This window comes from Vigna angularis, chromosome 2 (assembly GCF_016808095.1).
Source record: "Vigna angularis cultivar LongXiaoDou No.4 chromosome 2, ASM1680809v1, whole genome shotgun sequence".
NCBI lineage: Eukaryota > Viridiplantae > Streptophyta > Magnoliopsida > Fabales > Fabaceae > Vigna > Vigna angularis.
Genome location: NC_068971.1, coordinates 8,739,682 through 8,750,850, shown reverse-complemented (window position 1 = coordinate 8,750,850; position 11,169 = coordinate 8,739,682). Strand labels below are relative to the sequence as shown.

Sequence of the window (11,169 nt, the reverse complement as noted above, 5' to 3'; positions counted from 1 at the left end):
TTAAAAATTCAAAAAAATATATATTTTACTATAATTTATTGTTTTTAATTTTTATTATTATAGTATATTTTTTTACAAAATTATAATAATTAATAATAATTTTTTTCATTATAAACTATTTAAATTAATAAAATTATTAAATATAAACTAATTAAATTAATAAAAAAGCTAAATAACTAAAATTGTGGAGGGGGTTCACGACTTCTTGTATTGAAGTCGTGCTCCCCCCATACATTTTCACTTTATTATTATTTTTATTTAAAATGATTTATAATTTTTAAATTATATATTTAAATGTATTTAAAATATTAAAAATTATATATAATTAATATTTAAAGTTTCTAAATATTATTAAATAAATAAACTTATTTTTGTTATTAAATTAATCACATTTTTTTAAATTATTTTAATTAAATAATTTATAACTATTATTATTGTAATTACATAAATTAAAATGCATAAATAATTTATAATGAAAAAAATTATTATTAATTAATTATAATTTGTAAAAAAATATACTATAATAATTAAAATTAAAAAAAATAAATTATAATGAAATATAAATGTTTTTGAATTTTTAATTAAATAATTATAATAATTATAGTTATAGATTATTTAATTAAAATTCTTTTATAAAAAATTTAATTTAATTACAAAAATAATTAAAAGTATAAAATTTATTTATTTAATAATATTGAAAAACTTTAATTATTAATTAAATATAATTTTAATTATTTTAAATACATTTAAAAATATTTTTTAGAAATTATAAATGATTTTAATCAATAAAAGTTAAAAATTAAAATAAAGTAAAGTTGTGTAGGGGGTGCACGACTTCTCTTATTGAAGTCGTGAACCCCCCCTACGATTTCAATTTTTTTTTATTTTTTTATTAAAAACGGTATGGTAATCGATTACAACATTGTGGTAATCGATTACCATACCCAGAAGTCGTTTTTGGGGTGCACGACTTCAACACTGTGTATATGAACATTGTGAAGTCGTGCAGGGGGGGCACGACTTCTTCAATTGAAGTCGCTTGGGCCCCCCACGACTTCCCCATTTTGGTAATTTGGTTTGAATTTGCCTAGTTTGGTAATAAGAGAGGCAAATATGCCTAGTTTGGTAAAAAAACCGATGTTATGACTGTCAGGCTGCTCTGGTCTGATCTAGCCCAGATGATTGTCAAGCTCGTTGGTATGGATGATTGTCGGGCTAAACTAGTTGAGATCTTAGAAATATGCACTAATTACGAATGTTGAATTACAAATCATTTAATAGTTGACATTCACAAATGTTGTAAATAAACTTGTTGATATGCACTAAATAGATATCACATGCAGATATATTTACAGTGGTAAAAAAAAACAATAAAAATTTGACAAAAACATGTATGAAAAACATTTGTATCTTCACAAAGAGATAAAATTTGGGAATAAGTAAACCCTAATCAAACCTATGTGCGAAAGAATAAAGAGTAGAATTTTTGGCCTGTCAAACTTATATTGTACATGTAGTGAGTTTGTCCTACCGAGCTTGATGAGGTTGTCTCTTGTTGAGTTTGCTCGTGTTATCTCCTACTTAACTTGCTTAAGTTATCTCGTGTCGAACTTGTTGAGATTGTCTCCTACCGAGCGTGTTGAGGTTGTTTTCTGTCAAGCTTCATGACATTATCTCCTTCCAAACATGTGTCGATATTTCTTCTATTGAGCTTTTCTCTTGTCAAGCTTGTGTAAACTTTTCTCTTGTAGAACTTGGATCCATGACTAGCGTTTGGGTCAAATTGAAGAACTTGGTCAGGCCGCAAGATGTCGTGTTGTTAGGCTGGTAGGATGGCGAAAAAATTTCCATACACCTAAACAAACCTATGTGCGAAAAAAGAGAGTAGAAATTTTGGTATGTCGAGCTTATACGGTAAATGTGTCAAGTTTGTTTACACGTTTGTCCTGCCGAACTTGTCTCCTATCGAGCTTGGTGAGATTGTCTCTTGTTGAGCTTGTTAATGTTGTCTTGCTGAGTTGTCTCTTGTCGAGCTTGTTGAGGTTGTCTTCTACCGAGTTTTATGATGTTGTCTCCTTCCGAACTTATGTCAATGTTTCTCCTAAGAGCTTTTCTCCTACTGAGCTTGGTATTTGTTTCTTGTCGAGATTGTGTTGACTTTCCTCCTACCAAGCTTGTATCTACGATTAATGTTCGGGTCAAATTGGAGAACTTGGCCAAGCCGCAACCTGTTAGACTTTCGGGCTGGCAGGATGGCAAAAGAAATTTACCTACACTCTAAACAAACCTGTGTGGAAAAAAGAATAAAATTTTTGGTTCGTTGATCTTGTACTATAAACGTGTCGAACTTGTCTCCTATTGAATTTGGTGAAGTTGTGTCTTGCTACGCTTATTGACAATGTCTACTACCTAACTTACTGAAATGGTCTCCTGCCAAGCTTATTGTTAGTTTCCATGTTATGTGAAATTGTTGGGATAAACTTAAATTTTAAATTTTTATTAATAATTTGTTTAAATCTTATTTTATTAGTTTTGGGTCTAGTAATATTTAGTTTGATTTAACAAAGATAAAATAGGGATACGTAGTTATGATTTTCAATTTATCTAGGTACAATATTATTTTATGATAAATTAAGCATATTTTATTTTTAAGATAGTTGATATTTTATTTTCAAATTTTATTTTTATTCCCGTAATATTGTAAGTGTCACGACTATTTAAAACCCTTCAATTATTGATGAATACGAGACTCAATTTTAAGAAAATATCAGAGTGTGTGTATTGTGAGATTTCCTCAACTGTTGTATCAAAGCTTTATGCTCTGAGTACCGAGAGAGAGAAAAAGAGAGAGGAGAGATTCAAACACCGTGAGAGAAAAAGTGAGTGCTTATTTTTTGTGTGAGAGAGATGGCAAATGTAGTCAATGGGATGAGTGTGCCACAATTGTCGGAAAAGACCAATTACAACAATTGGTCTTTGCAGATGAAGGTTCTTCTTGGATCCCAAGATCTATGGGACATAATGGAGGACGGGTACAATGAACTAGCGGATGATGAGCATCAGACAGTGAACCAGATTGCTGCATTGAAGAAGACACGAGTGAAAGATAGATCAACTTTGTACTTTTTGTATAATGCAGTGGATGAATCTGGATTCGAGAAAATAGCTAATGCAAAGTCAGCAAAAGAAGCATGGAAAATTTTGAAGGTGGCATACAAAGGAGTTACTCGCGTGAAGCAGGTCCCAGTACAAGCTCTCAAAAGAGAGTTTGAACATATGGAGATGGATTAAAATGAGGGAGTTGCCGAGTTTATAACTCGAGTGCAGAAGATGGCCAACCAACTTGGAATGAACGGAGAAGAGGTTCCTCCTAACCGGGTTGCGGAAAAGATCTTGAGAAATCTGATGGATGATTTTGAAAGTATTGTGGTCACTATTGAAGAGACAAAGAATTTGTCAACTCTCATTGTGGAGGAGTTAGTTGGGTCATTAAAAGCCCACGAATTGAGGAAGAAAAAGAAAAAAGAGGAAATCTGATGATCAAGCACTACAAGTACAGTTTGACTCGAATAAAACTCGAATTACTCAAAGCCGAGGTCCTAATAGTAGAGGGCGAGGAAGCCGAGGACGAGGTGGACGTGGCGAGGTAATTTTGAGAATGATAGTGAAGAGCAAACCGGTCAACATAATTGGCATGACCGAGGACAAGGAAAAGGTCGAGGAGATCGGTCAATAGTTGAGTGTTTTAAGTGTGGAAAATATGGACATTATGCAAACGAGTGTAGATCAAGCAAGTGCTACAATTGTGGCAAGGTAGGCCATATTGCAAAGTATTGAAAGATCAAGACAAAGGGGGAGACTAATCTCCTTACTGAAGATGCGGAAGAAGAGTGTGGAATTCTTTTGATGGCAAAAAGCTCGGATGTAGTGGACATGGAGAGCTCGATTTCAACAATGGATGATGTGATCTCAGTAAAGGATGCAATAATTGTGGAGAAGGAAAACCTGGAGAAAGAACTCAAACAAAAAGATGAAGAGATTCAGCGGATAAGGAGGCTTCTAGATGAAGCTAATGAAGTTATGAATAAACAAAGGGTTGAGCTTGAGGAACTGAAAAAGGTGGCTCTTGAAAAGGAAGAGAAAGTATCTAGTATTCTTGAACTAGACGAAGAGGAAGATGAAGATGTTTAGAAGAACCCGATGAAGATGTCAGCCAAGATTATTGAGAAATCGCCTAAGGTCAAAAATGAGTTGGTCAATGTTATTGAGAAGTCGGGCATACCAAAGTCAGTCGAAGCATTAAAGAGGTCAACCAAGGTAAAAGACAAGAGAGCCATAAGAAAAAAGAGGAAGTCAAATCTGATTGAAAGAAGCAAACCCGGTATGGGATGATGCACATGGAAAGCCGAATGAAGGAAGGAAGAATTTAAGTTTATGGGAGAGTTTGTTGGGATAAACTTAAAATTTAGAGTTTTATTAATAATTTGTTTAAATCTTATTTTATTAGTTTTGGATCTAGTAATATTTAGTTTGATTTAACAAAGATAAAATAGGGATAAGTAGTTATGATTTTCAATTTATCTAGGTACAATATTATATTATGATAGATTAAGCAGATTTTATTTTTAAGATAGTTGATATTTTATTTTCAAATTTTATTTTTATTTCCATAATATTGTAAGTGTCACAGCTATTTAAAGGATTTCAATTACCGATGAATATGAGACTAAATTTTAAGAAAATATTTGTATCATATGAAATTTTCTTAACAGAAACCACTTTGTACAAAATAAGAGAACCATGTTCTTCAAAATGAAAATGCATGTTTTTTCCTCTTATAGTTAAAGTTTGACCTTTTTGTTAATTTTTTAATTGACCTTAAGAAAGTTGCTTGATGGTTTAAATTGTATTATATATAGGTAGATTCCTAAGGAACCATTTAACAAGAACTATTATCGTCAAGGTCTTATTCAGGAAATCCATACAAATCATAGTTATGAGCAAAACAAGTTCTCTTTTCTGATAAAATTTAAGAGTCTAAAATATATGAAGTTTCGGCAGTGTAATCCAATAATGGTTGTATACTTTTTAAGGATATAGTATATCTTAATATATATATATATATATAGAGAGAGAGAGAGAGTCGTAAGAACTATTTACATATTTAAATTTGAATACAATGAAAATATGAATTAAAATTCTTCTAATTTATAATTATATTTAGTTTTTTTATTAACTTTCATTTATTTATCCAATATTGTTTTTATATTTTTGAATTTTTAACTCTTTCAATATGTGTTTAACACGATGATGTTTTTCAATCAAATAATGATAATAATTTGTAATAATATATATCTATTTAAATATTTAAAAAGTATTAGAGATATAAATTAGTGCAGGACTAGGTATATAGAGCATGGAAGTTAACCTTTCTAGCTTTTAATATGTTTCTATGAGGTTATTTATTACTTTTTCCATTTGTTTTCTCTTACTGACCCATGAATTTTTAATACTAATTCAAAATTGTTAATAATAAATTTGAGTGATGATATAAAATAAATTGAGTGATTAATGATGAAAATTAAAACATTACGAGTGTTATAAATCTGTGCACGTGTATGAAATCTAAGTAAATTAATGCCTAATACTTATTCACAAGAACCCATTACTAAAATTGATTAATAATTTTTCAGTTTTGTGAAATAACATGTATAAACCAGAAATAACTTTAACATTCCAAGAAGTTCTTTTGCAAATAATATTATCAAGTAAAGAAATTTTTTGTTTTCAAAACAAATACATTAATTTCTTAGAAAATAATAAATAATGGTGACTTTCGTTCCCAATCTGAAAGTGAAAGACCAGAAATGTGTCCTATATTATATGAACAGTGATACCTTGTCAAACTAACTCTTTCCATATTATATAGAAGTTGTAGAAAAACGTTGACAAAAGAGCATTGAACTCACCTATTAAAAACTGGTGTTAAATTTCAAAAAGCTCACAGATTTCTTGCAACAACAATGGCAGCAGCAACAAGGTACACGTTTCTTCAAGTCTCGTAATGGTGCCCATTTGGCACCATATATTATGTGGTGCCCAAATTTTAATCAATCATAGAATAACAAAGAATTAAAAGTGGTTATTTTTCCATAATTTTGATGGATCGATTTATGTTACAGGTACGCAGTTGTCACAGGAGCAAACAAAGGGATAGGATTTGGGATTTGCAAACAATTGGTTTCTAATGGTGTCACTGTGGTGCTAACAGCAAGGGATGAAAAAAGGGGTACTGATGCTGTTGAAAAACTGAAGGAGTTTGGTGTGTCTGACCAAGTGGTGTTTCATCAGCTTGATGTGACTGACCCTAAAAGCATTGAATCCCTTGCAAATTTCATCAAAACCCATTTTGGGAAACTTGATATCCTGGTATGATTAAGTTTTAGCATCGTATTATATGTTTCCTTATTTTCTTGTTGATCCCAGTAAAAGCACCAGGCACACACATATATTATCCTGTGTGTTAGAAAGAGAACCTATCACAAGATGAAGATTATTGTATGGACTTAGATGGTAATATTGTGAAGCAGGGTTGGAATTTGACGTTTATGTAATGAGTTGTTGAAGTTTGGAGGATGAAATACAGTTTCAGCTATTGATGTGAAAATTAACAGTTAAATTATAACATTTGCAGAATTTGTTTTACCTGGACTGATATTTTGTTACAGTTTTAACCCTTAATTTCTAAATCAGGGATTATAATTTCATCCTCCTCACAAAGCGAAGCCGTGAAGGAGAAAGGTTTATTAATATTGTAGTTTTTGGTAAAGAAAATCAAATACATATTCTAGTCATTTTGTTTTTCCCCAAAAGTTGTTTCAGTGTGCTTCTGTACAAAATTTAAAAGCAGGAAACAGATTGACAATAATAATAATACTTTTAGACTTAAGAAGTGAAGACAGAAAATGAAAATATGAAATAATACAATAAAAACATATCCTTAACTTTCTGTCTTCATTTAAAATAGTAAAACAACGGATCAAAGAGGGATATCCTTTCTCAAATAGTAAGACCTGGATTTGTGAGAGAAGATGTGAAAGGTTCAATCCCTTACTAGGTGACCCTTCTTCCACCCTATTTTGGTGCTTGCACCTTCACCGTAAAAGAGGGGCTACATGGTGCTATAAAGCTCCTCATATGACACGGTCCTGGGAAGGGTCACACCTACTGTATATAGACTGACTTACCCTGCTTCCTCTCTTTTTAATGCTTAAATCAATTTCAAAAAAATAAACTAAAGATCGCAGTTTTAAATAATTTTTTGAGATTTGGATCCTCTCTTTAAGAAGAAAAAGACAATTTCTTTTTGTTCATGCTAGTTTCTAGTAGGACAAAAACTGTGTATTTTTCTTTGTCCCAATAATAATTATGTTGTTTAGATCAGGTGAGCATCCAAATCCTCATTTTTGGAAGTTCGTTGTGCTTCATGACTTCATCCATGTTCATATTCATAATTGTTTGAAACTTATAGTTAACAAGCACTTGTCCTGCACCAACTCTTAGATCAGTTGGATCTTACTGTTCTTGTGTGTGTTCTCTTGTATAGTTAATTTTTCTTCCCTTTATCATACACACACCTATATGGAAATTGGAATGAATGCTGATTAATGTTTGAATTCTGATTAGGTGAATAATGCAGGAATAAGTGGAACTAATGTTGACCATGATGCTTTAGCTGCTACACGGGTATGTATTCCTAATTATATAGAATATTTCCTTCGTCTTCTAACCTGAAAGCTGACAGTTTACTAGGAAATGCTAATATGTAGTAATTTGAGTGAAGGCTTAAGTTAGGACATAATTGATCTGTTGATCTAGTTTGTGAATGGTTTTCTGGACTGCATTGTCTGCGGTTTTTTATTTTGAATAGACGATAGGGCTAAATCTTACATTACTGGATTATAAAAGGAGACAAATTTTTGCTCAATCTAACATTTGTTATCATAGGATCAGTAATGGTTGAGCTTTAATCATGATGATGGGCACAATCTAACGTGAGTTTCCAAAATACAACATATACTCACTCTTAAAATTTGGAATTGGACCCCAAAGCTAGCTTAAGAGCTGAGGGTTGTTCTCAGTTTATATACTTTAATTTGATCATGTTACTAGCTAACATGAGATTTTCAACATTCCTCTCATACTAAAAAACGAGATGTTTTGAATGTGAAATTTGCAAATGAAACATCTACAAGTGGTCCGATAATGACCAATAATATAGGTGGCCTAATAGGCTCACCAAGAAAAGTTTAAATAAACTTTCACACCATCTTAAAATTTGTAGCTCAGTTATTTTTCTTTGGTCAATGGTATCTATGTTTCTATGTCATGTCTCCTATAAACATTTCTTTCTCCAAGAAATAACTAGGCTTAACATTTTCATTATATTCAAATTTCTTTGGATAGAACTTAATCTTTGTTCTTGCAAAGGTATATTCTTGAAAAAGAAATTAATTACAAAGAGGCCTGGTTTTTTTATTTGAAGATGTTTGCCCTTATTTGCGGCAAGGAAAGAAGTTTACTTTCTTCCCTTTGACTACAGGAAAAAGTTGACACTGTTGATTGGAGAAAATTTGCATATGAAACTTATGAATCTACAGAAGCAAGCATTAGAACAAATTACTATGGAGCCAAATTAATGTGTGAAGCATTTATTCCCCTTATAGAATTGTCAGACTCACCAAGGATTGTTAATGTTTCCTCCACCATGGGGAAGTTGGAGGTATATGTGACTAATATGCATGAACTTGTTACTGTGTTTGGAGTCACAATCTGACTAGCCAACTTTTGCTATGTACTGTTTCTTCAATCATTGTGATGTATCTGATACTGTTGTTCATGCAGAGCATACGTAATGAATGGGCTAGAGGAATCCTAAGTGATGTTGAAAGCTTAACAGAAGAAAAAGTGGATGAAGTTCTGAAAAAGTTTCTAAATGATTTTAAAGAGGGTTCATTAGAAACCAATGGGTGGCCACCTGGGCTTTCCGCATATATAGTCTCAAAAGCTGCTTTGACTGCCTACACAAGGGTTCTTGCCAAGAAGTACCCATCTTTCTGCATTAATGCTGTTTGCCCTGGCTTTGTGAAAACAGATCTCAACTTCAATATTGGCTATCTTGGAGTTGATGAAGGTGCTGAAAGTGTAGTAAGGTTGGCTCTGCTACCTAATGGCGGTCCTTCTGGTCTCTTCTTTTCTCGAAGTGAAGTTGCATCAGTTTGACAAAAGGTTTGTTGTGTACTAGAAGATAATGAATAAATAACAAGCTATGTGTCATGACACATATCTACACATCATTGCTGAGAACAACCCTACAGTGAATTGCAGATATTACAGGATTATGTTGCCAATAGTGGTGAACTACAGTCATTAATAATTTGAGAAATTTAATTTAGACACAGTGTGTTGTTTGTTAAATAATTATAATAAGTTTATGGAAGAGTTGAATGATCTTTACTGCAAGCCAATATATGGCTTACTTACGTATCTGTATGCTTATAAATTTGTAAAGATGGTATATTTGTACTTCTCTGCTTCAGATTTTGCTATGCCCTTGCCATTTATGACCCTAACTAATTGATGAAGGAACTGAACATCCTCTAAAGCTAGATGGTAGCAACTTGCTTTCAAAGCCTTCTTATTTCTTTTAACACCAATCAAGTGCCGCAATTTTAGCTAAAAATATTTTGTTTTCATCGGAGTGTGAGCAATATGAATACTCATTCTTGTTAACTGTTTGGACTATTATAAGTTTATGATTCTTGTTGGAGAAACTAAGTTAATCTACTATTACGCTTTTCTGGATATCCCAAAGTAAGTTCGTAAACTTATATACACTTGGAAAAAATCTCAAATCAAGAAACAATTTAGGCTATGTTATGCATGTCATTTCAGTCGTTTTTTTACAAGCTGGAAATTTTCTTTGAACTTATTCACAGCATATGGGAAACAATTTTGTTTTTCATTAGCTTAGACTATTTTCTTAAAGGCCAGTTAGAAAACATTTTAAAACCCTATTTAACGTTTTAATGTTTATTACATTTAATCAAGTTGATTAAATTTCACTTTAATACTTTTTAATATTCTTTTAAATTCATCCATTTTTAATAATTTCTTTTTTTTTACATTATTACACTGTTTTTTAACCATTGAATGAATTAACATAATGAAAGTATGATACTTTTTTAAAAAAAGTACGATGTTCTTACTTTATTCTAAATTTAATTTTAAATATAAGGGTTAAATATGTTTTTATCCTTTATCTATTGTGAAAAATTGGAATTGATCTTATTCAAACTTTGATTCTTTTTTGTTTAATGATGCTGATTTGAAGTCATGTAGCGATAAGACATGGTTGGTTTTGATTTAGAGAGGAAGAAGAAAGATTCTCATGTTTGATGTTGTCTCTTGTTAAGTATGCTGAAGTTGTCTCCTATCGAGCTTGCTGAGGTTGTCTCCTGCTGAGGTTGTCTCCTGCTGAGCTTCATGACGTTGTCTCCTTTCGAGGTTGTGTCGACGTTTCTCCTGCGAAGCTTTTCTCCGCCAAGCTTGGTGTTTATCTCCTATCGAGCTTGTGTTGTGTTAGCATAAAGATGAAGCTTAGAAGTTTTGATGATGTCTCAAGTGCTCAAGTTGCAAGAAGACTTTCATGAAGACTTGTTTTGTGTTAAAGCTCTTGTAATTCCGTAGATTTATATAAGGTGTTGTTTATCCTTGATTCTATGTATTGTATGTTTTAAAATTTGTTTTGGAGTCAGAAAAACTCTATAATAATCGATTAACACTTAAGATAATTGATTATCACATAGAGGTTTTAAAAGTTTTCTAAAAACTCATTTTTCTTCTAGAATAATCGATTACCATATTTTGATAATCGATTATCCATACTCGATTATGACTTACCATAATCGATTATCACATGCAATTATGAGAGTTTTCAAGCATATTTTTGACCGCTGTGCATACATTAAATGCATAATCGATTACCTTATTTAGATAATCGATTATTAAGCGTTAAATAGTTAACAACAAATTTTTGGAAGTATTCTTAAGTGAGATCTCTATATATTGGATTGGGACTCTCATTCTAAAATATGAGACAGACGAAAT

General features: G+C 31.6%; 1 protein-coding gene across 2 annotated transcripts; it reads left to right on the top strand.

Moving 5' to 3' along the window:
- Window positions 1-5,889: 5,889 nt before the first annotated feature.
- LOC108328877 ((+)-neomenthol dehydrogenase) lies at window positions 5,890-9,598 on the top strand. 2 transcript variants are annotated; one of them, XM_017562762.2, is made up of 5 exons: window positions 5,890-6,040; window positions 6,183-6,429; window positions 7,687-7,746; window positions 8,603-8,782; window positions 8,905-9,598. In XM_017562762.2, the coding sequence occupies exons 1-5, from the start codon at window positions 6,024-6,026 to the stop codon at window positions 9,280-9,282; spliced, it is 882 nt and encodes a 293-aa protein (XP_017418251.1). In that variant the 5' UTR covers window positions 5,890-6,023; the 3' UTR covers window positions 9,283-9,598. The 2 variants fall into 2 exon arrangements, with proteins under 2 accessions (XP_017418251.1, XP_052729909.1); XM_052873949.1 differs by lacking the exon at window positions 8,603-8,782.
- Window positions 9,599-11,169: the final 1,571 nt, after the last annotated feature.

Coding starts and splice junctions, on each gene's coding strand:
- LOC108328877 (XM_017562762.2), top strand. Junction 7,747..8,602: donor ATGCTTTAGCTGCTACACGG/GTATGTATTCCT, acceptor CTTTGACTACAG/GAAAAAGTTGACACTGTTGA. Junction 8,783..8,904: donor CCACCATGGGGAAGTTGGAG/GTATATGTGACT, acceptor TTGTTCATGCAG/AGCATACGTAATGAATGGGC.